Source organism: Saccostrea echinata, unplaced genomic scaffold (genome assembly GCF_033153115.1).
Source record: "Saccostrea echinata isolate AGI-Se365-2 ecotype Australia unplaced genomic scaffold, CSIRO_AGI_Sech_v1 ptg000076l, whole genome shotgun sequence".
Classification (NCBI taxonomy): domain Eukaryota; kingdom Metazoa; phylum Mollusca; class Bivalvia; order Ostreida; family Ostreidae; genus Saccostrea; species Saccostrea echinata.
In genome coordinates, this window is record NW_026889825.1 from 1,514,821 (window position 1) to 1,540,582 (window position 25,762).

The following is a 25,762-nucleotide window of genomic DNA, read 5'->3' on the forward strand; positions in this document are numbered from 1 at the left end:
TTGATTTCTAAAAGGTTTTTAAAACCTTGTTTCTTGACTTTGTTACCGGTTTGTCTGTGTTACAGGTCTGCAAAATGGAAAGATTGAGCTTCAAGTGATCAGTGGAAAATTAGCAGAATTGCAGGAAAGGGTAATTTTCTATTGTTTTTGTAGAATTTTACTATTACAGATTCTTATGTTTTGTCCATTCTATGTGATAAAAATGTGATGTCATGTTAGCAGCATTGTATAAATGGGTACTTGTAATTTAAATCTTTTCTCAAAATATTTTTATTTAATGGTTAAAAGTTTATTGTTTTTGTTTTTCTGTATTTTTACCTATTCTGACCTCAGAAGATGTACAGCAGTATGCATTTTATATTTACTCATGTGTCCAGATATGAATTTTTCTAGTGTAACAAACTTGCATGTTTGATAATCAATTCACAGCAAACAGAAAATTTCCACAAAATATTGTTCAAATGATACACTCATCTAAGCATATGATAACTATAGAATACGAAAAAAAGCATCTAAATCGCACCATGAAAACTTTCTTTCAAGATCTATGTTCGGTTATATTTTTTCAGTGAAGTTTGCTCTGAATCCTCTTATTTAATCTTAATTTACAAAATAAATCCATTTTTTCTAACATGTGTAAATATAAAGGCCAATGTTCCATTTATATTACAGTTTCCTATATTATCATGGAAAATTGAACGTGTTCAGTTCTTCTAGACCTCTGTTACAGGTTTGACTAAATTTTCCTACAGAAGGAATTGATACTTTCAGGTTGATGTGATAGTGAATACAACGTCACTAAATTTTGATCTTACGAGCGGAGCAGTCGGAATTTCAATACTTAATGCTGCTGGTGATGAACTGAAAAAAGAGTTGGATGAAATACCTCACATTGCCAAAAGTGGTCACTCCATGAAAAAAATCGAATATGGAGACGTTCGAGAGACTTCTGCATACAGGTTGAATTGTAAAAGGCTTTTTCATGGTGCACTTTTCCCATGGAGTGATGAAAAAGATACGTCTATAAAAGTAAGCACAAATGAGACAAGGCATTAAAAATAAGTCGAATTTTAATAAAATCAAACAATGGAAATATATTACTTTTCTCCAATAAAAGAGTGAAGATAACGAACAGTGATCGATCTAAAAAATCTTTAAACAAAAGAATTTATGCAGAGAGCATAAACACGGACCTCTAGAAATTCCAGAGATGGTTGAAGGTGTCTAGGGGGTGTACATTCTCTGTCGAACGTCACACCCTTCGTGATCCCTATGTATAGTTCAGGTAGATGGAACATTCAGTATAAAAAAAAGGCCTTGCAATTGCAATGAAACAGGTCAGCCAAAATACGAACCAGTGATAGGTTATATTTGCCAACAAGGTCATTATATCCACCATAGAATTTAGGAAATGCTGACTTTAAACAAGGTTGTTGAAATCTTTGTAACTTCAATTTATCTGTCAGTAGCCTGCCTTTGTTTAAAAACTGATCGTACTCGGATCATGCTCTTGAGTATCGAATAAGATGGTAAATATAAACATAATATGCAGGTGATAGCGGGATATAACTAATAACTAAGGTCATCTCTTTTGTCATACAGTCTTGTTAGTTCGCCTTTGGTCGTCTATTGTCAGTAAAAATCCAAATGACTTTCTTAAATCATAAAAAACACCCTGTTTCAAGAACTTATTCTACATTTTACGCAGTAATCAAATAATCTTTGAAAGATGACTGATGGTGTCCTGTAGATATGCAATAAGATTAAGGAAATTTCGTGATCAATCTGAGGGCCACATACCCATACATAGGGGTCGAAAAGTCGATGTCCTGTTAATGTGCAATATATTGCCGGGTTCAGTAAATACTCTACTTAGCCTCTTTCTTCACTCCTCCCAAAAATATTAACTGCTGTTTAGGAGAAACTTCAGACGTATTGAGCTACAGCATACTCTAGAAGTGATGTAAATTAGATGTGGATCCTCATAAACTCTAAAGAACTTTTAAAAAATTGAAAATCACACAATTTTTCAAAAGTCTATAACATCAAAACGTACGACTTTTCTACACTAAATAGAACCATTTTTCACGATTAATTAAAAACTAGACAACTGCTCCTTCAATAAAAATGGAACCTGGAAATTTTCACATCTTGTGATTGGTCATCATCAAAATTCTTTGTTAAAAAATACTCTGATTTTACAAATAAGTACTCTGAAGTTGATATAAAAAATATTCTGGAATTTCTCACTGACAACGTGTGTGTAGTCTTCGTAGACCAAGTTTTCTAACAAACTGTTAGAATCCTGATGGGTAGTAATTATGCTCCATTTTTAACCGACCTGTTTAGATCTCATGAGCTGAAAGTGGGCTTTTCTGCTCACATTTTGTCTGATGTCCGTCTGTCTGTCCGACTGTAAACTTTTCACGTTTTCAACTTCTTCTCAAGAACCACTTGGCCAATTCAACCAAACTTGCCAAGAAGCATACTTGTATAAAGGGCATTCAAGTTTGTTCAAATGGCCTCTTTCAAAGGGAGATAAGTAAAAATTAGTGATATTTGGTGGTATCATTTGAAAAAATCTTGTTCACAAGAACCATTGGACCAGAAAAGCAGAAATTTATGTGAAACCTTCGTTACACAGTGTAGATTTAAGTTTGTTCAAATCATGACCCCTAAGAGTAAGGTGAGGCCGCAGTGGGAGATACAATTTTAAATAGGAATATATGGATATATGAAAGATAACAAACAGTGACGGTTCGTCCGTGTGGCGCAGTGGTTGGAGCGTTCGTTCTAGAGTCGCGGAGTAAGGAGTTGATCCTTACTTCGCGGGTTCGAATCCCACTGTGGTACGTTGAGACCAGTCCATCGGATGAGACCGTATAAACCGAGGTCCTTTGTCGCAGTAGATGCTGGCACGAAAAAGATCACTCACTGCTCAATGTCCCTGAGTGCCGAGTATAGGTCAAAATTTGCAGCTCTCCACTGGCAAGTAGTGGCGTCTCCATATGAGTGAAAAATTCTCGAGAGAGATGTTAAACAATAAACAAACAGTGATCGATCTCATAAAACTTTACACAATACAAATCTGTGAACAGGACATAAACGCAGACCCCAGAAAATTCCAGAGGAGGATTAGATGCATAGAAGGAGTAAGCAACCCCTGTTGACTGGTCACACCCTTCATGGGCCCTATGTATTGATCAAGTAGACGGACCATTTCGTCAAGTCGAGGTCATACATTTTTATTCTACAAAAACTTTGTTCCCAGAAATCTTACATTTCACGCAGTAATAAAATAACCTTTTGGAAGATGTACCATAGGCCGCCATGTTTTCTATTGTTTTAAATATGGGTTATCTGCACCATATCCCCTGGGGGGAACCTTCAAAACCTATAGGTGGAGCCTTGCATTGCATAGGAAATGAATTAAAATTTATTTAAACTTTTTAATAACGTTCCACGTATACATACACAATATATAGTCAAAAAAAAAAAAAAAAAGAAAAAGAAAAAGAAAAAAAGAAAAAAAAAAAAGAAAAGATAAAAAAAACAAAAGGTCGACATATTTCAATCAGAAATGTTAATATTGTATTCAAAAACGTTTTATCCAGTCCCATCACCGAGTAATCCCTTTTCCCATAGTTGATTTTCAGTTTCTATGCTTATGGGTTCCGCTTGTTTTGGGCGAGTTCCGACTCTTGATAACGTTAATTCACTCATTCGCGCACTAAAAATTCATAAAAGTCTTTTTCGTCAAGAAAATTTTCGTGTATGCCGCATTCCCGAAAGTACCTTAGTATTCCGACACATAACATGTAGAGTGATTTTGGGAGATATGGCTGGCCATCTTTCCTGCGAGCTTCGACAACGAATTTACCTAACCATTTGTTAATAAGTGCAGGTTCGGTTAAATTTTCAAGCTCTGGAATTTCACTTCCGGTATCAAAGTTACGTGCAGATCGTCATTCTTTGAAAGTTTTCACACTCCAGCTTGTGTTTTTTCTTGTGTTTTTACTCTCGGTAGACTTTATAAGGTTTTCCATATCGTCGTCATCGTAAAACTTTCCAAATCGATCGTCAGAATGGTCCAACTGCTGTATAACATTTTCGGGTGTGACCGGCTCCAAGGTCAAATTAAAATCTATTTGAGTGAGATTAATCCCCAATACCATCAAACACGTTTACTTCATCCTCTTTCAACTGTCCTATCTGTGAGAGCGTTTGATCATCGATAGAATTGTCCCATTCAAAATTTTGAGGCAGTTCCAGAAAATCGAGATCCATGCTCATCGCGTTATGTTTGTCCATTTTCGATTTTTCATTGCAAGTGCGCAAAATGCGCAGTAAAATGTAATATATATGTACAGTGTATAGCACGTGCCATTATAATTATGTCAGGTGACAAACCATATTAGGAATTTTTTTTGCAACTTATACATCATCTCTCTGCCATATTAGGAAATCTGAGAGTGCTATTGTACAATGCCCGCACTCGAAGGGTGCGCCTTCTCGTGGCCTTTAAACCTCTCTATAGGGTATCTAGAGAAAACCAATAAAAGCTTATACGGTAACTACTACATAATTGCTGGTGTCTTGTACATGTGCAATAAGATTTTTATTTTTATCCTGGATCAAAAAAGGAGTCGAAGAGACGACTTTTATAATAATAATAAAAAAAAAAAAAAACAACAAAAACCTGGTTTCCAGAACTCTTCTATGATTTTGTGCATTAACCAGATTATTTTTTCGAGGGTGATTGCACACGTATGTATTTGTGCTGAATTTGATATATGTATATATATACACATATTTTATTTTAATTAGAGAATGACTTGAGGCTTCTTCGCTACCCAGGTACAAGGAAGGTAGTTTATATTCAGAGACAAACACATAAGTGCGAGCATTAGTGTTTTAAGACAGTATATATAGTTTCTCTTTTATACTGGAAACTTGAAAGTACCTGGTATATAGCTTAAATGGGGATAATTTACGGAAAAATAAAGTTTGAAATTTAAAGTATGATATCTCCACACATTTCATTCAGCTGAACATTAAATCCTATATGGGGTTGGATTAAATTGAGGGTCCAGATGTGCAGCATATGCGTTTTTAGAATACGAGATGTACAGTAATAACACAGTAATAGCCCAACATAGGTGTTTGCCGCTAAATACACTCACTTCATATTTTGGCAACAAGGAAAGAAGCCACAATAATTCTATAATTTACAAAAAGGCGGTTTTTGACCCCCAATCGCCCCAAAGGGTATATTTACAGAACTTTCCGAGACTTATTCCAAAATTTGGTTAAAGTACTGTGCAAACTGGAAGGGAAGTTCATTGAATCAGATTTTGTGGGAAAAAAGAGAAAAGAAGCATTATCGTTGATTCCATGTTGCTCCCACAGTGAAAATCAAATTCTGAAACATAAACATCTACATGACACCACCAAACACCATCCAAAAAATGATTTAGGTACTGCAAAAATAGTGGGAACTAGATTTTTGTTGGAAAAACGTCGTTTTCGTCCCATAGTTGTCCTCCAGGATTAAAAATCTAATTCCAAAACCCTACTGCACATCTGCAAGATACTCCGAGTCACATTCCAAAATATGAATGTATTTCTGCGAAATCATCTTCGCTATCCAAGGGTTTTTGGTACACTGCTCTTCTCGCAAACCCTTAGTCTATTGTGCTATCAAAAGTCGAGATGTTTTTCTCGAATTGTGATTGGAACTTGTTGATATCGTTCGACCAATCAACAATTGCTTTTGTAAATGACGATATCTGCGCTCGGGATATATCTTGGCTCTTTAGTCTCGGGAATGAACAACACAAACAGCAATTCTTAAGATAAAATGCTATTCTATGAATAGCTATGGTGTCATCCAATTTTAAGCTGATGTGCAAATAATGCAATCAAGAATGTAAACTACAGACACAGAATTGCACCCTGAACAACAAATCCACAAAAAACATCGCTCGATACCTGCTTTTTAATTATTCTTTGAAAAAACTCACTTTTAAATATGCTTTTTGTGTCGCCTGCAGACCAGTCCTTCAGATGAGACTGTATATACCGAGGTCCCGTGTTGCAGTAGGTGTTGGCACGATAAAGATCCCTCACTGCTCACTTGTCCTGAGTGCCGAGCGTAGGTTAAAATATGCAGCCCTCCACCGGCAAGTGGTGGTGTCTCCATATGAGTGGAAAAATTCTCGAGAGGATCGTTTTACAACACACAAACAAACAAACAAAAATTTTCCAAAACATGAGTTGGCTACTGCTGAAAATATAAGAGTAGCTTGAGGAGTAAGACAGTGTAAAAGATTGACGAACGAACAGACCAGAATTACAAAAATATACCCGAATTTTCTAAAGAAAGTTGAAACAACTTGTGTCAAAAAATTATTTTCATCTTATCAAACACTCATACCGGTATTTGGTATTAGGTTAAAAAAATTCTGCTAAAATACTAACACGTTTTCTTGTTTCCAACAGTTTAAAATATATATCTCCGTTACAGTGGAAATAAGACGTTAAGTCATGGGAATCTTTGTTTGAAATATGCTTGAATTCCTTTTTTGCTTTTTTAAAACTAGGTTCTTCAAAATTTTGTAAAAAATTGCATTGCTAAAGCGGATGAGATGAAATTCAAAACCATTGCATTTCCTGCTATTGGCACTGGGCAGCTAAAGATTCCTGCAGATGTAGTTGCATCTTGTGTGAAAAAAATAGTTGATGAATATGTTCAATTACACCCGAAGACGTCTGTGCAAAAAATCCTGTTTGTCATTTACAAAACAGATGAAGAAATCTTCAAGGTGAGTTGATAAACTATTAATTTTTAAATACATGTATATATATTTTTTGAAAATATTTTAGACAATTGCGTGCTCTCATGTTTCTGGAAAAAAACGAACATATTTCTTTAATTCAGTCCTTTTTCATGCATTGAAAATATGGTATGCAGATACAATTGATGTTTTGACATTAATTTGTTGATTTATGAATAAAGGCAAAAATTCATATGATTGTTTTAATGTGCAACGAATTCGTCTTTCTGCCTACAACAATTTTCTGTTTCATAGGTATTTAAAACTATATTGGAGCCTGAAGAAGGTAATTATTGATTTCCTTATCACAAGAGCTCTATGGTTACTATTTTTTTTTTTTTTTTTTTACATAATATTAACTATATTTAACAACAATTTTCAAATTTTATTTGTTATGGTAAGTTGTATAAGAGTTGAGATTTCGGATTGATGGCAGTTTGGTGAGATAAGCCTTTACAAGAATAAAAAAAGCTGACCAAAAATGACATTTTAATATTCTTCACACATTTTTTCAAATAATTATACAGTCAGGATTTTACATACTCTTACAATCCAACCTGACAAGGGGGTTAACTTGAATCACTCATCCATTCATACGGATAGGATTTCACTCAAAAGAAATAAGTAAAGAGATGGAGAAAAAGAAGGTTACTCCTGCTGTTATACAAACCATACAATCATTATTTAATCTAATGACGTTATTTTGTTTTTAAAGATTGGTTCTAGTTTAGTATGATAATATCAGTGTTTGGGTATTTTTTTTTAAAAAATTGAATCTACTACTTCATAATTTTTCTTTTCTTTTTCATTTTAATTTTCAGATTTAGTTGTTCCTCACTCAAATTATGCAATTTATGGAATTATCTTCAGAGTTGAAAACGAAAACTACATCCAATAGTTACAAGTGATGATCAACATCTTCGAATATTTCACTATTTATTTAGCAATTATCATATTGTCTATAAAATGGATAAAGTATCAAAGGGATAAAATAATATTTCATAGAAGGCAAATTATTTCCATGATGATGAGGAGCAGTTATAGTCCTCTAATCAATAGTCTTCAAATTTTACAACTAACATTTTGCAAATGCACCGTGTGTATATGTGTTTGAGCTTCTTCTTCTTCTTCTTTTTAAAGATAATAGAGAAAATGATACGACAACTGCCCTCCAAAGATATTCTGTCCGCGGAGAAAAAGACAATATCATTACTGTAATGCAGTTACTGGAGCGACTGTTTTGTGAGCATATTAAGGAAAGATATGAATCAGTAAGTAAAATAAAAAAAACAAGCAATCGCACTATTTACGACATTTCACTCGGAGAATTAATGGATTTAAATCCATTTCTCCGAGTGAAATGTCGTAAAATGGATGTATGAATGTTATCTCATTTCTGCTCAGTCAAAAATTATATTTTTCGAAAGAAAAAAAATTAATGACAATTTATTTACTATTTGTATGTATTGACATATTTTATCAATTTGAAATTTATCAATCTACAGTTGAAACCTACACTTAAAAAAGGACTTAAAAATCTTCTCAAGAACCAATGAGCCAGGAAATATGAAACATTTGTAAAATAGACCTCAATCATTGAATATTCATTTTTTTTAAAATCATGATCCCCGTATTTAGATGAAATTTAATGTTTCCCCAATGAATGAAGATTCAAATTTAATCAATTTATTACCCCCATATGTATGGTTGGGCCACAAAAGATTTTCAAATATCCTGGCAAGAAAAGCAAAGCAATGCTAAGTCATATTTATAGGAAGCATCCCCAGGTAGTGTAGACTCAAATTTCTTCAAACCATTGCCTGCAGGAGAAAGGTAGGTCAAAATTGATTATTCAATTTTTTTTTACACAGGAATATGTAGCAAAATGTCTCTAAAAATCTCCTCAAGAACAAGGCCATGATTAGTTAAATTTATATGAAAGCTTTTTCATGAAGTGCAGATTCAAGTTTGTTCAAAGCATTGCCCCTGTGGGTATAGGGCGAAGTCACATTTAAAACATAACCTTAGTGGATAGTGTGGGGGCAATCAAAAGTTTTCCAAGAATTTATTGGTAAACATATTCAAAGTCCTCGTAAGTCAGATTTATATGGAAGCATCCCCAGGACATGTAAGGTAGGTTCAAATCAAGGCAGAAAGGTTGAGTCATGAAGGTGATCTAAGTTTTACATAGGAATATGTAGGGTAAAAAATTCTGATGAAGGACAGCAGGGCTATAGCGAGCGTTATGGCGCGGGGCTCTTGTTGGTCAGGCACTGAATATTTTATATTGCCCCTTAACATGTTTTTAATAATGAAGGGTATATTTCAAAACATTAAGCATTTTTTCAAAATGTTTGAGTTTTCACAATCTTTTTAGTGAACACTAATATATGCATCTAGCTACACCTGACAATTTCAGTTGCTTTTGTAGAAAAAGTCGTCGAAGGACCTTGAACACACATCTACCTCTCCGCAAGAAAGTGATGAAGGTAATTATAAAGAGATCTGTCATATCCTTTCGAAAAAAAAATACCCATAAACCAGAGAACATGTAAAACTCATATCATTCATATTTGAACTTTTAAATTAAAGAGTTATTTTTAACATCATTTTAAACTTTTCCAAATTTCGTGAAACATTAAAATTATGTATAACTATTTAGCTTGCTTGAGCATGGACACGAATCGACTTTTCTGATTTAAATTTGTCCATCAACCAAACTTATTCTATCTATTCAACTTTTGAAATTCGCGATCTCTCATCCCGAACTTTGTGGTCAGTTGCTTGAAGATATAGGTATCCTTTGCGAAAAAGGATTCAAATTAGTTACAATAAGGTCTTCATTTACAACAAGGATAAATGGTTATCAAACTGAATGTACTGTGAGCACAAAATGATACCCCTACCTCCCATATGAGTATAATCGCAAAGTTCCTGTTTTGCTATGAGAAACCCGAATATTTGTCTGATCAGAACATAAACGAGGGGGTGTACAATAGCACAAAATAAAAATATCCTGTGAAAGTCTCATTAAATTTTATTCATTAGAATAAGAGGAGTTGCAAATAAGATATGGGCACCCCCCTCCCGATAAAGAAAGAATGGAAATGTCTGTCTTTCCTATGAGAAATCTCAAATATCCTTTGAAAAATAAAATAGGAGAAGCACAGTGCCCACAAAATTCTGTGAAAGCCTCCACAAATTTTCTTCAGTGTTCCACATGGCATGAGGATAAGTGATGAGTATTAACGAAAGATATGGGTAACCCTATTTATCTGCTATTTATCTGTTTAAATGCTTGTCCCTGGTACTAGGATGGGTACACATTTAGAGTCAGTTTTAACTTAAAAGTAGTTTTTAAGGACATATAAGTCCATTTAAGCAATTCAGATCAGGAGTAGAGCAAACACGAACCTCTTAAACATCAGAGGTGGGAACGGGTGTCATGGAGGAGTGAGCATCCCCTGCCGACCGGTCACACACGCCGTGTGATTGTCATGATCGGGAAATAACGGAAAAGTCCGTAGACAATTCAGTGTGTAAATAATGGCATACAATTAGTATGAAAAACGTCCGTCAGTATTTGACTGACTATTATCCTTGACTTTTCAAACTTCTCGTACGTGGATCAATAACTTTAGCTGAAATTTTTTTTAGGTAGAGAAGACTTGCCTGAACTACCTTCTGTTGTAACCTCGGAAAAGGAGTAAGTATAATTGGAATAACTGATAACTTTGTATTTTGCATATGTTTGTCTGCAAAATTTTTAGTCAATATCTATTTCAAAAGCATTATCAGCCAAAAATAAATATAGTTTACATTTGTCTATATTTACATATCCCACGGTTGTTTTCCTTCTCTATTTTACTAAAGTTTTATACCAGGTTTTATACCTGGTTTTATACATTATATATTATACATTTTACATATACATATTAATTTCTTTCAAAAACATTAATTTCTTGATCTTGATTTCGTAAACTGTAATGATTTTGTATAAAATTTTATTTATTTAATAGAAATATTTATTTTGATCATATAACTATATTTTTAAAAAGATATTGCAGCCATGTTTGCTTTTAAAAAAAAAAACAAGAAGTATTCTTATAGGTAATTCGATTTCAGAAAGAAATCTCTCCCCGATGAGGATCAACTTTATCTTTTGTTGAAAAGTATGAAAGGAACCATTCTTACCATGGGAAAGTTGGAACCAATTTTGAAAGATGTTGAATGTGATAATATCATTTGTCCCTTTCTAGAAGATGTGTGTGCACTACTTAGATTCAGATCTGTGGAAGGTAAAATAGGCACACAACTTTTGATGAGCAACTAAAAATTCTACAATATTATTTGGTTCCACATCATTACATGTAATTATATGTCATTGGATGTTGTGATAATTGTATAGGATATTTTTATTATTGTAGATGCAGAAATGTTCCTCAAGAATTTTTCGATTGAAGATTTTGTTTTAACAAAATTTCCTATTCAGGTATCTATTAATTGTGAACATATGAAGGAATTCTTATTCATCGAAATTATTCATTGAATGAAATGACTGGTGTTGTGTATTCATTATCTGTAAACATTACTTAGTCTTTTTTATCTCACCTGAGCTGAGAGTCAAGTGAGCTTTTCTGATAACATTTTGTCTAGCGTCCGTCTGTCTATCCGTCTGTACGTCCGTCCATCCGTCTGTATACTTTTCACATTTTTGACTTCTTCTCAAGAACCACTGGGCCAATTTCAACCAAACGTGCCACAAAAGACCCTTGGGTGAAGGGAATTCAAGTTTTTTTTCCCCCAAATATAGAGTCACTCTCTTTCAAGGGGAGATAATCAAGAATAAGTGAAAAATTTTGTGTCATCTTTTAAAAATCTCAAGAACCAGTAAGCCAAAATAGTTAAACCTTCATTCCATAGTGTAAATTAAGAATTGTTCAAATCATTACCCCCAGGGTAGGTTGGGACCACAATGGGTGATTGAAGTTTTACCCCACCTCTGTTGATTTTTCGATAAAATCTTTGCTTACGATTGCTTGAAGTCTGTCACGTGAAGGAGGTGTATTACTTATACCTAGTCGCTTGAAAATCAATACATGGTCGATACGGAGTTATCGTTCTTTTGTAACGTTCGAACAACTCGAGTTCACGCGATTTGCCGAGTGTCTGTTGACAATGTTACAGTTAACTAATGTAAGTAACGAAGATGGAACCTTTTTCTCCCTTTACTGAAAGTCTTCGAAACTGTCAGTACGTTATTACAGCACGAAACACTCGCAAAACAACATTACGTCACACAACCTGACGTCATAATAGGCATTGTATGAGTGACGAAACATTATATATAGTGAGAAAAACAATTTTACAAACCACAGACAATGCATAAATATTTTATCGGTGGGGTAAATTCGTTAGATAGTAACATAGTAATTTCATATCTGGCTCGGCTTGCCTCGCCAGGTATGAAATTTACTAACCAGGTATCATCCCGTACCCTGTCACTAAAAAACTATGTAACTTATATTACATAGGAATATATAAGAAAAGTCTTTAAAAATCTTCTGAAGAACAGCAAAATCATGATAAGTAATAATAATATGGAAGCATCCTCAGGTAGAGTTGATGCAAGTTTGTCAAATCATGACCCCGGGAATAGGTCGAAGCAACAATGGGGAATCCAAATTTAACATAGGAATATATGGGAAATAATCTTCAAAAATTCTCTTTTCAAGAACAGCAAAGCCACGGCTATTTATATTGTTATGGATGCATTCTCGGGTAGTGTACATTCAAATTTGTTTAAATCTTGACCCCCGGCAGATGGGAAGGCCATAATGTGACTTCAGAGTTTTACGTAAAGATATATAGGAAGCGATCTTTAAAAACCTTAATTCTGATGAAGAACATCAAAGCCATCATTAGTCGTATTGTTATGGAAGCATCCCCAGGTAGTTTAGATTCAAGTTTGTTCAAATAATGACCCCAAGAGGAAGAATGGATCTGCATCTTTAAAAATCTTCTTCTCAAGAACAGCAAACCAATGATTAGTCATATGAATATAGAAGCAATTTCAAATAGTTTAGAGTTTGTTCAATTCATGACACCTGGGGGCAGGGTGGGGTCACAACAGGGAATCAAAGTTTTATATGAAAATGTATCATCTACTTATGAAGAACGGCAGGGTCATATTGACTCAGGAGAACGTTATGGTCTCTGGGTCTATTGTTTTAATTTTGCAAGGTTTATTTAAGTTTGTAGTAAAGTGTTTGATTAAACCGCTATACAATTCTTTCAATAATTGCGGTAAAAATTTCTGGATAAATAGAGCTCTGTGATATTGTGAGCAACTTTCCGAATAGAATCATTAAGCAACATACACTAAAGACTGATTTATTCAATGACCTGTGTTGCATAAAGATTAGAAAAATTGTAATTGTTATTATTAACATATTTGAAGACTTCAACAAGAGCAGCTTGATGCCTAAAAAAAATTTGCTTTTGATATCCGTATCCTCAATGAAGTTAAATAGATGTAATATTTTAAAGGTCATCGTTAGCTTTTCAGACAGTATATGCTTGATCCATACCAATAAACCTGCCAAGATATGGAATGTTTTGATATAAAGTCTAATATTGCCCACCTCTTTCACTGAAAGTGAGGGATATTAATTTGGGTCTGTCCGTCCGTCTTTCTTTCTGTCTGTATCACTTTCGTTTCCGCGCAATTTCTATAGAAGCCTTTGAGCTTTTGCAATGAAATTTTACATAGCAACTCCTTATGGCCTAAAGAAGACCTCTATTGATTTGGAGGTCAGAAGGTCAATGGTCATGGCCATTAATTCATAAATTATGTCTGTTTTAACACTTTCGTTTCCGCGCGATATCTCGAGAAGCTTTTGCAATGAAATTTTATACCACAACTTTCTATCACCTTAGAAAGACTCTTATTGATTTTGACGTCAAAAGGTCACAGGTCGAGATCGTAGATTCATACATTCTGTCTGAGTGTAATACTTTTGTTTCCGGGCGATACCTCAAGAAGCTTTTGAGCGTTTGCAATGAAATTTTATACCATAACTCCCTATGGTCCCGCCCGCCCCTTTCAAAGTGTCCCGCCCCGTTTTTTTTTTTTTTAAATTTTTGGTCATTTTTTTCAAAAGTCAATTGGACATTGTTGGTATCGATCACGCTCAAAGTCTTACAGTTGCTCCCCGTTTGTATTAAAAGTCACGTGACACTATTTTTAGCACAGGAGCATGTGAAGAGTTATTACATATTATACAGGTTGTCGACCTACTTTTAATATTCTAATTACATCGAATAGAACTGTTTAGTAAAAGCTAAATTAGACACCATGCGTTGTGTAAAATTTTGACAATTTCGAACGTGAATATAATCCTGTATAAATGTATGTGACCTGCTTGCATTTGACTATGTATGTTAAGGATTGGGAGTATGATTATCGCTTTGGATGCGAGAGGTCCCGGGTTCAAATCCCGGACGATCCTGTATTTTTCCTTTCTTTGAAATGTTTTTTTTTTTTCTTTCGATTTACTTAATGATACTATTAAACATATGAAATGAAGAACTTATGACGTCTGGCGTGTACAAACCTTCTTATAAAATCATTATTACAGTGTGATAAAAATTTTGTATAAAAAGAATCTTTTTAGAGAATAAACAATCAAATAGTATATCCTATACTATATCCATATTTGCTCTTTAATTTGCTTCAGTTTATACATTTAATAACTCTGCAAATCCAGGGGGTCCGACCCCCCACCTCCTAGATCTGCGCATGCCCTTCCTTTTTCCTTAAGCGGAGGACACAAATTCTCTTGTTTAATTTTATGATTTTTCATAACGATTTATTCCTTAAGCGGAGGACACAAATTCTCTTGTTTAATTTTATGATTTTTCATAACGATTTAGTCTACAGAAGTTTTTTCTGAGTATTTTTTATTTCCTGAATGTACTGGAATCAACATCTACTGTGGATAATTAGTTTCTGTTTGATGGCTAACCTTTTAGTATTTTGAATAAAAATGTAAAATGATAATATTACATGAAATGTTGTTTGTAATCCTTTAAGGAGGCTGGGGGTCAACAAATTAACCACAAATTTACCACCAGATTTAACTTAATTTTTTAGATATGATATCTTAAGCTGTCAACTATCATTTGGCAAAGAAAAATTTCAAAAATTTTAGTTTTAAAATTTGATCATTTTCTATATCTTCATATGGAGCTCTTCTTCTAAAGGAGATCAATATAGTCTAAAAATGGCCACAACCCCCAGCCTCTTTAAAAATGAAATTATTTCAATTATGATAAACTACAAATGATCTATACATTTTCAGTTCTCCAGTTTAGTCTCTTACATTAAGTGTTTAAATTCAGCTTGCACGTTTAGTATTACTGAACTGAAAAAAAGATTAAAAATAAGAAATGGGGAAAAAAAAATTAAAAAACGGCACAATTGTCAGATAGAATAGTACTGAATGTAGGAAACTAATTTGCATATTTTAATTTACAGGCAGTAACTAATGTTAAGGCGAGACTTAGTTCAAAAGTAATCGGTATTTTACAACGAACTGGTATTACAACACACGAATTTCAAGAAAAAACAGGAGCCTATCTGTGCACGGAATCATGGACTGTTGAAGGGAACTTGTTGATGGTTAAAAATGTGGAACGATGTCTAAAGGAGATAGTAAAAAAGGAACATGAAAAACCCACTCAGTCTGGAAAGGAAGAAAGTCAGAATGAAGATATTTCCAGGACTGTTGAAGAGGTGTCTAAAAAGTATTCTGCAAAATGTACTGAATATCAGGAAAAGGCACTAAGAGAATTGTTTCTAGATTTGCCTTTTCAAAAAGTGAATTTTCGTGATGAACGTGAGGGAAAAGTTATATATGGAACAGAAAATAATGTTAAACCCTTCGAAAAAGCTCTTCTTGAACTCAAAATGCAAGAAATACCACAAGTAACTAGTAAGGAATTCAAGCGATTTGAGAGTGAAAAGAAAAAAGATGGTGTTTCAGTTTCCTTTGTGAAAGAAACGAGTACCATGGTAGTTTTTTCAAGGATTCCTAAAATCCTGCAAAGCTGCTTGTCGGATTTTAAAAAAATACAACAAAGCTCAATAGAGATTCCTGTTAACGAGTTCGAAGTTATTGTCTATTTTGAGAAATCGTTGCATAAAAAATTTACTGAGGAAAATGGAAAAGTAATTATTTCTGGTTCTGGATCTCTGATAGAGAAATACAAATCTGCATTGGATAATGTAAGGCAGTATACTAAAGAGTGTGTTACAATCAGTGATTTCGCTAAATACAGTGCCGAAGTTTTCGTTTCAAAGTTTTCAAGTGAAAATGAGGATGTTTTTATTAAAATTGCTGGAAACACTATATATATCACAGGACCACATGAAGAAACTGTCAAAAATGCCAAACATGAAGCAGACAGGCTCAGCAAACAAAATTTAAGAAACCAAGTTGCGAAAAGGGGCAGTAGTTCAACTGATTTCAGCAGAGGTTCAAGAGGTGATTTGCCACAATACTATTCCTATCCAATTTCCCCTCAAAAATCTGATATTGTCTTTGAGGGAAAAGGTGTAAAAGTATATGCCTGCAGAGCAGACATTACTCATATAAATACAGATGTAATTGTGAATCCCTCAAACAACACACTTCAGTCTCACGGGGGGTTGTCTTCTTACATCTTTAGAGAAGCTGGACAATCAGTAAGAGGCCAATGTTCCGATTTTATTAAAATTCAGAAGGAAGGAATAATTCCTATTGGAGAGGCTTTTGTCACTGGAGCAGGAAAGTTACAACGTTGTCAAAAAATCATTCATGTGAATGTACCAAAATGGGAATTTTATGCTAAATCAGAGAATCCATGCAAAGATTGCATGTCTGATATTATATTCACGGTTCAAGCATGTTTATCCGAGCTCGACGATGTTAATTCAATTGCAATCCCTGCAATCAGTGCAGGTAAGTAGCTGTTCGATATTGCTTTTACATTTGTCAACTGAAAGCTTGGTTGTATCAAAGCGCATAATATTAGATTTTGGCCAAATTATTTATTTTTTAGCATATGGCATACATTAATCTTGAATAAAGGTCATTTTGATTGAAATTTAAGAGGCATTTCGTGATCAAATACTAGTATTTCTTTCAAGAAATGTAACCTTTTGATATATACTTTTAACGGAACAAAAGATGCTTGTAATTTTTAAAGTGTAGATTGAGAATTATGTACAAATCATCCAAAGTCAGTGTATTACTATTAATAAAATGTGAATTGAGCCGCAACAAAACCTTTTTTACAGTTGTATAAATTTCAGTGCAGTTTATTCTGTGTCTGTAGGCGCCCTAAGTGCAGTGCCACTTCCGATCTGCTGTATGGCTTATACTAGAGCTGTGAATACTTTCATTGGTACTGAATCAAAGAAAAGTAAATTGAAGGATATATACTTCGTTGATACCGACCAAACCAAACTTCAAGGCATTAAAAATTCCTTTTTACGTAAACAACACTGGGTTTACCATAAGGAAGGAAATGAAAATGACTTTTATCTGGATTCAGGAATGGTTGTGAAAATACTTTCTGGAGAAATCATTTTCTTGGAAGCTGATGGACTGGTAATTGAGCAAGACAGAGATATGAAAAGTAAACGAAATGTTGCCTCCAGACTGATGCAATGCAAATCTGATAAATATGAAAATGAAATGAGCGATTGGAGAGGAAGATACTGGAATATCGGCAATGTCAGGCGTACATGTGCTCCAGAAACACTCCCAAATATCAAAAACATTCTGCATGTTTTCTCTCCAAACTGGTCATTCGTGAAAAACAGTGATTTAGAAATAAATATTTTGGAAGAATTGGAAGTATGTATCATAAACATATTCAAAATGGCCAACAATCTGAAGCTGAAGACATTACTAATTCCATTATTTGGGGGAGGTAAGACATAGTGATTGGTGATTTATACTTAGAACGAGAATTGTCCGGTAAAATTGTGGGCAAGTTTAAAATGAAACATAATCAAAACAGCGTTCTGCAATCTTCACAATTCTTTAGTACATATTTCATCAATATTCATAGAAAATTTCAATAGATTTATGCTCAAATAAACACAATTCTGGATTTTATTATACCCTTACTTTCTAAAGAAAGTTCGGGTATATTGTTGTTACTCATGTCTGTCCGTCCGTCTGTGACACTCTTCTTTCTCAAACTCCTCTTACATTTTACACAGTAGCCTAATCATCTTTTGGGAGATGTTTGGTGGTGTCACGTAGATGTGCAGTAAAGTTTCGAAATTTTCATTTTCACCCTGGGGGTCAAATGGGGGTCAAAAAATGACGTTTTTTATGCAAAAAGCCCCTGGTTCCCTGAACTCCTCTTACATTTTACACAGTAGCCTAATCATCTTTTGGGAGATGTTTGGTGGTGTCATGTAGATGTGCAGTAAGGTTTTGGAATTTTCATTTTCACCCCGGGGTTCAAATAGGGGTCGGAAAATGACGTTTTTTATGCAAAAAGCCCCTGGTTCCCTGAACTCCTCTTACATTTTACACAGTAGCCTAATCGTCTTTTGGGAAATGGTTGATGGTGTCCTGTAGATGTGAAGCAAGGTTTCGGAATTTTCATTTTCATCCTGGGGGTCATATGGGGGTCGAAAAATGATGTTTTTTAATACAACTAGAAATATGTCCATAGGACATGAATGCCCTGCCGAGGGTTTATTAGTAATGCAACATGAAAATTTGTATTAGTGTATGAAATTTGATGAGAATATCTTGAATAGTTTCTTTAAAATTGAAATTGAAATCTAAAAAGTTGGATATGATGATAAACTCTCACCAAATTATGTATAAGTGCATAAGTTTACATAAATATATCTAAAATGGTTTCTTTAAAATTAAGCAAAATGCAAATTTAAAGAAAAGTGAGGTCAAGGTCACAGGAAAGTTAAAAGTCAAACATTTTGATGCAGTTGAATAGTTCTCACAAATATGTATCAGCATATTAAGTTTGATTAAAATATTTTGAATGGTTTATTTAGAACTGAGCTAAACACTAATTTAAAATAAATGAAGTAAAGGTCAAAGGATAGTTCAAGGGCAAAAAATATTGATGCAGTTGAATGGCTTACATCAGTATGTATCAGCATATGAATTTTGACACAAATTTAAGAAAATTGGGGTCAAGGTCAGAGGAAAGGTCAAGGTCAAAAAATATTGATGCAGTTGAATAGCCCTCATTAGTATGTATCAGCATATGAAGTAAGATTAAAATATCTTGAATGATTTCATTAAAACTGAGCTGAACACTAATTTAAGAAAAGTGAGGTCAAGGTCAAAGGAAAGGTCAAGTCAAAAAATGTTGATTCAGTTGAATAGCTTACATCAGTATGCATCAACATATGAAGTTTGATTACACTTTCTGGAATGGTATCTTTAAAACTGAGCTAAACACTAATTCAAGAAAAGTGAGGTCATGGTCAAAGGAAAGGTCAAGGTCAAAAAATATTGATGCAGTTGAATAGCTCTCATCAGTATGTATCAAAATATGAAGTTTGATAAAGATATCCTGAATGATTTCATTAAAACTTAGTTAAACACTAATTTAAGAAAAGTGAAGTCAAGGTCAAAGGAAAGGTCAAGGTCAAAAAATGCTGATGCAGTTGAAAGCTTACATCAGTATGTAACAACGTAAGAAGTTTAATTACACTATCTTGAATGGTATCTTTAAAACTGAGCTAAACGCTAAGTTAAGAAAATGAGGTCAAGGTCATAAAATGTTGATGCAGTTACATAGCTCTCATCAATATCTATCAGCATATGAAGTTTGATAAAAATATCTTCGATAGTTTCTTTGAAACTGAGCTTTGAACAGAGCTAAACGCAAAGCGTAACAGAAAGACAGACAGAAGGACGGAAGGATGAAAGGACGGAAGACGGACATGAAAAACACTATATGCACCGGCCATATTCATATATAAAAACAAGGTAAAAAATTATGTTTGCATACACCCTTTCTCCATACCACCTCTCCATGTTCCAAGATTGAAGTTTTAATGTCAAAAGGTTCTTAAGTTATGGTTTGGAGATTTTTTTCTCAATTTGACCTTGAATGAAGAAAGGAGTCAAGGTCAACATTTTAGTGCAGTGCACCTTTTGTAAATGTCTTTTTTCTATGTTACAAATTTGAAATCCTTATGTCAAAGGGTTCTCAGGTTATAGTCTGGACTATATTTTTATGTAAAGATTGACCTTGACCTTATCGAAAGGTCAAGGTAAAAAGAGTTTGCTGGCCTCAACCCCAATTCCATACCGCCTCTTCATGTTTCAAGTTTTAAGTCTTAATGTCAAAGGGTTGTCAAGTTAAGGCTCGGACAAAATTTTATTGAAGAAGAAAACTGACAAAAACAATATGTAGACTAGTATAGTCTACTTGTTGCATCAAACCTGTAGGAGGAGTAGTTTTGAAAGAACAAATTTGTTTCTACATTATGTAATGAAACTTTCACATAAGATTTAACTTTTCTTGCGTAGTGGTTCTTGAGAAGGAATTTTTTTCTTATACAGTAAAGCATACTTATAGCGAAACAAGCCTATAATGAATTGACACTTACAGCAAAGCAATTTTCATTCCTTATGACTTTAAAATATATTGTAAACTTAATGGATATAAGCAATTACACTTATAATAAAGCAAAATCATCTGTCTCAGGCACTTTGTTATAAGCACGTTTTACTTACAAAACTTTGATCCCTTATTGTGGCCGCACCCTACCCCTGAAGGTCATGATTTGGACAAAGTTGAATCTACACTAAGTATTGAAGTTTCACATAATTTTGAACTTTTCTAGCCCAGTTGTTCTTCAGATTTTTGAAATAACATTAAATTTTCACTCATTCTTATCTCCCCTTAAAAGAAGGTTTGGCCCTTCATTTGAACAATTGGTATGTTTTACACAAGAGAGATTATTTTGCATGAGAAATAAAAATCTTTGTGTTCCTAAATATTTCATTAAACCTCTAGTGTGTTTCTTCTTATCTTAACTAAGATAATGATGATTTAATTATGACTTCAATATTGTACAGGCCTTTGTATGATAAGTATACCCTGAGGGGTATGTTTACCTGTCTTCAACAAGTCAGGTGATTGTTCACAGTGAGTACTTTTCAAGCATAATTGTCATGACCAAGTTCATTTCTGCCTACCGAAAATACTGATCTTGAGCAAATTGATAGGAGTTCCCAGTGAAATTTGTAACAAACCATGTTAAAAGACTTCTGGCTGTGTCCTTTTGTAATTATAGATATAGATCAAAGACAAGATAGTGAGTAAACTTTTTTTTCTGGGAGGAATAACATTCTTGCTGCAGTATGAATTAGTGTAAAATCCTAAAAAGTCATCAATTAAAAATCATTGTCTTATAATTCCACTTTAAATTTGACTCAAGTAGATGTTAGAGAGAGAGAGAGAGAGAGAGAGAGAGAGAGAGAGAGAGAGAGAGATTACTCCAGGTATATAGCCCCATGCAAAATATATATATAATTGTGATAGCAAATTCTCAGGAGACAATTTTTGAAAAGCAATTTTCCTCCATGCATTGTTTTCAGAAAACTCAAAACTGAAAATTTTGAATTTATACCCATGTCAACATAGTGCAACTTTTATCTATATTGATAAAAATGTACATTAAAAAAGTATGATTAAATAGCTAAATCAAGTGTTTTGAATAGCAAAACCAAGCTATACCAGTATAGCTAATTCAACTACAGAGCTTAATCAATTTTAAGAGATTGTGCAAGACCTGTTTTAATTCTTAATCATTCTTAAAATATTTATATCCCCATTCCTGATTCAAGGGAGACCTAGGCATATGACCAAAAAAATCCATGATCTATTGATTTAATAAAGACACATGTATGTTGAGAGAAGATCAGTAAATAATGATGACAAGTGGGAAACGGCCGGGTTAATAAACACAAATTTTAGGGGTTTTCAACATTTAAGACCATGCAGACATAACTCCTTCCCCTTTCCCCCCTTCCCAGCCCCAGGCTCATTTCTTTATACAAATTATTTATAACTTGTTTTGGTATAAAATAAATTGTGAATAATACAAAAATGTACATGTACACAAAGTATAATGGCAGGTCTCTGAATGATTTTCATTTTCTAATTCTAGGAGGGTGGACTGACCCTAGAGGGTCCTGAATAAAATGACAAGCAGATTATCACTAAGACACTTTTGATGCAGGTCATATTTTGATTATTTCCAGTTTCAGGATGAAGATGACTTCAAGGGGTCATAACTTTTATACCATTTAATGCATAATGACTCGAGGGACAATATTATATATGGTTAAGGGGAGAGTTTTCAATCATTTTCAAGATACAATGTATATGATCATTTGAAGTTTTAGGGGTTGGGAATGACCTCTGGGGGTCATGACCCAATATACATGTATCCTATTTAGTGTGTTATAATACAAAGATGACTTAGGGGCTTTTGCTATAATGAAAGCTATTTTATTGTTTCCGGTTCCAAAGATCGAGTGGAATGACCCCAGGGACTTGCCTCATTGTATAATTTGTATAATTGTGGCATTCCAATGATCTTTGACCCTTTCCCAACTATGGGTCCCTAACCATTTTCATTTCCGATTATTTTACCCCGTTCTAGTCGCCCGTGTGGCGCAGTGGTTAGAATGTCTGCTCTAGAGTCGTGGAGTAAGGAGTTGATCCTTAAGTCGCGGGTTCGAATCCATTGCGGGACGTGGAGACCAGTTCTTTGGAAGAGACTGTATAAACCGAGGTCCCGTGTTGCAGTAGTTGTTGGCACGAAAAAAGATCCCTCACTGCTCAATGGTCATAAGTGTCGACCATAGGTTAAAATTTGCAGCCCTCCACCGGCAAGTGGTGGCGTCTCCATATGAGTGAAAAATTCTCGAGAAGGACGTTAAACAACAAACAAACCCTGTTCTATACTAAACGTTTAAAATAATATATTCATAATGTACTTACCGCCTGTTATAGGTACTATTAACTTGATAGAATAATAAATCCGTTTAAAACACACACTAAATATTAATAATCCCAGTGGTAATAATGATGTACGTACATCATGTGCAAAACAATAATGAGAACGGTAAAAGCAGTGCTCGCAGTGTGACGTAATTCCACGCACGAGTCTAGAAATTTTCCAAAAAGGTGTATATTTGTAAAATTTATATTATAATTACATACAATTTTTTTTCATAAGTTTGTGTTATCTATTCTAAATATGACAGGAAAACGGGTGAATAGTGGATGGGGTTGTTTTTTGACAAAGTTGATTGGGACAAGATTTGGAAAGGGGTTCTCCGAGTCCTACCCAAATACTGATAAAAATTTGCACAAGTTGGCATCTATTTTTTTTAAGTTCATCAAAAAAGCTATGCACTAAAATAATAATATTTGTTGTTTTGACAATAAATTCAAAAAGTTCCAATTATGGGTAGAAAATTAAACACCCTTTTTTATTTTACACAAATCTTTCAAAAATTCTCTCTTTATCAGAATTTACATTATTAGGTAATATCAGACTGGTAATGAAATATTTACATGCGCGGATCTAGAGGGGGGGGGTCCGGAACCTATACACGAAATCTATATACGAAAGCAACTAAAAGTGACCTTGGAACCCCCACTCCCTAGAAAACACGGACCCCTGTTAAGTTGAAAAGTTATACATACAAAGCTTAAAATGTAAGCGGCCAGACCCCCCCCCCCCCCCCCCCCCACCACCACCACCACCATGAAATAGAATTTTTTTTTTTTGCTTGTCAAGAAATTTCTGGGTTGGATCCCTCTGGAAAAAATTTCTGGATCCGCACCTGATTTACATAAGAGGCCCATATGGGCTGCATGTTCACCTGAGCATTTTATGCATGATTTGAATGTGTGCTTCTTACCTGGTTACCAGAATTTGAAGGAGAGCAGTCAAAGCACATTTCAGGGACGTAGCAACGTTTTTGAAAGTGGGGGGGAGGGGGTAGCCAGAGAAAAAAATTTCAACTTACCTGAAAAAATTTGACAAGCCCCCTAATTTTTTTTTTCAAAACTCAAAAATCCTATTTCGTGGGGGGTGGGGGGAGGAGGAGGTGGGGTGGATTCCAACTTCTTTCAGTACTCCAATTTTATATATATACTACTACTTTTCCTTTATTCGACTATAATGCAACAAAAAGTGGGGGGGGGCACCCGTTCATGAACATTTTCAATAGTATAAACTTGTTTCGAAAAAGGGGGGGGCAGGCCCCCTTTGGCCCCCCTGATGCTAGTGCCTTTGTTTAGAGGCAAACACATTTGTGCGAGTATTACTGTCTCATGACAGTAATACTGTCTCATCTAGTTTTATGTGTTATAACACCATATGGATGATATTACGTATCTTTTCACCATCCATTTTTTTGTGCAAAAGCACGAAAAATATGTACTTAAATATGAGAGATAATTATTTGATGAAAATTTCAGCTATAAGTGGGTGCATGACTGGGTATTTTTCAATAAAAGCATGTTGTCCACGATTTAACAGGACAGCCTTCGAAAATACATATTAATGAGAATAAAAAGTAGATTTCAAATGTAATCAATTCTTAATTTTAAAATATCATCTTTTAATTGATTATGTATATTTGAATAAATAATACATTGTTCATTCTTGAAAGGAATCACTGACAAAAGCAAGAAGAAGAAAATATTTCAATGCACAGCAAAAGCAATAGTGAAATGTGGAACTGAAAATTCAAACAACATTCAAGTAATTTCCTTAGTTGATAACGATGATGTTATCGTTGCCCACATGATTGCAAATTTTCATGAAGTTTTATCCCAGGATGCAGAGCAAAGAAATAAACTGCAGCTGATCGATGTCGCAAGACCAAACACGTGGTAGGAATGAAAGATATCATGTACATATATGTTTAATGTTCATATTAAAATGTACAAAATGTAACTTTGAAATATGAAAACCTCCATCGATATAATCTTCTTTTAAATATGTCATCTTTACACAATTTGATTTGCATTCAGTATCAGTAGAGAGCATTCATACACGTTAGCACTATTGTCAAAGAAAAAGTTTGATTTTATTTTTATTGTTGAAAATATATCTAGAATTTAGAATTACTTCTTAATTTGTTTTTGAAATCTTCCCCTTATTTTTATCTTTCACGTTGTTTTTTTTTTCCTCCGACATCTAAAGCCATACTTACTTTTGATAATACAATATTGTACGATTTACTACTTTGGTAGTATTCGTTCATGTAATTAGCACTTTACCAGAGTACCCCAGATATACCGGATGGGTTACACTGAGCTCCGAATCATTTAGAATTAATTTGTTTTCAACTTCAAAATTAAGCATGTACATATTTAGAATAATGCATGTATTTTTAATTGTACATGTAAAGCTATTTTTCTTAGTTTTTTTTTTTTTTTTTTTTTTTTTTTTTTTCATTTCCTTTGCCTTATATTACTTTTTATGGCCAATGTCTCCCGAAAATTTGACATTCTTTTTTCGTTTGTTGGTAATTTGTAATGCTTTGTAAATTTTTTTTTTCATTCATGGGTTTGTATATTTGGTGTCATAAATTATACATGTTATACAGGCTTAATTTCTAATAATCTTATTTAAATAAAACGAAAAAATTATGCGCAATGTCATAAAAGTACCAGTTTATGTTGCATTAGTTTGTACTATTATATTTAAATTTCCTTTATTTATTTATTTATTTATTTATTTATTTATTTATTTATTTATACATTTTAGAAAGTGATATCGTAACTCATTGCAACAAATGTATTTGCTTTTGATCGTTGCCCTTTACACGTTTTAGCATATTCTG

The 25,762-nt window shown here is 33.9% G+C and overlaps 2 protein-coding genes and 1 long non-coding RNA gene across 3 annotated transcripts; all 3 read left to right on the plus strand.

The window, feature by feature from the left end:
- The first annotated feature begins 62 nt into the window (after positions 1-62).
- LOC133176542 (protein mono-ADP-ribosyltransferase PARP15-like) lies at positions 63-8,218 on the plus strand. The gene is made up of 5 exons (XM_061311658.1): positions 63-130; positions 772-1,029; positions 6,603-6,824; positions 7,092-7,122; positions 7,977-8,218. Exons 2-5 carry the CDS (start codon positions 913-915, stop codon positions 8,216-8,218), a joined length of 612 nt encoding a protein of 203 aa, XP_061167642.1. The 5' UTR covers positions 63-130; positions 772-912.
- A 1,069-nt stretch (positions 8,219-9,287) lies between these two features.
- Positions 9,288-11,128, plus strand: LOC133176499 (uncharacterized). The gene is made up of 3 exons (XR_009719478.1): positions 9,288-9,325; positions 10,494-10,542; positions 10,962-11,128. It is a non-coding gene; the product is annotated as an uncharacterized LOC133176499 (long non-coding RNA).
- A 139-nt stretch (positions 11,129-11,267) lies between these two features.
- On the plus strand, positions 11,268-24,981 carry LOC133176503 (uncharacterized). The gene is made up of 4 exons (XM_061311620.1): positions 11,268-11,328; positions 15,376-16,840; positions 17,217-17,816; positions 24,584-24,981. The coding sequence occupies exons 1-4, from the start codon at positions 11,272-11,274 to the stop codon at positions 24,808-24,810; spliced, it is 2,349 nt and encodes a 782-aa protein (XP_061167604.1). The 5' UTR covers positions 11,268-11,271; the 3' UTR covers positions 24,811-24,981.
- Positions 24,982-25,762: the final 781 nt, after the last annotated feature.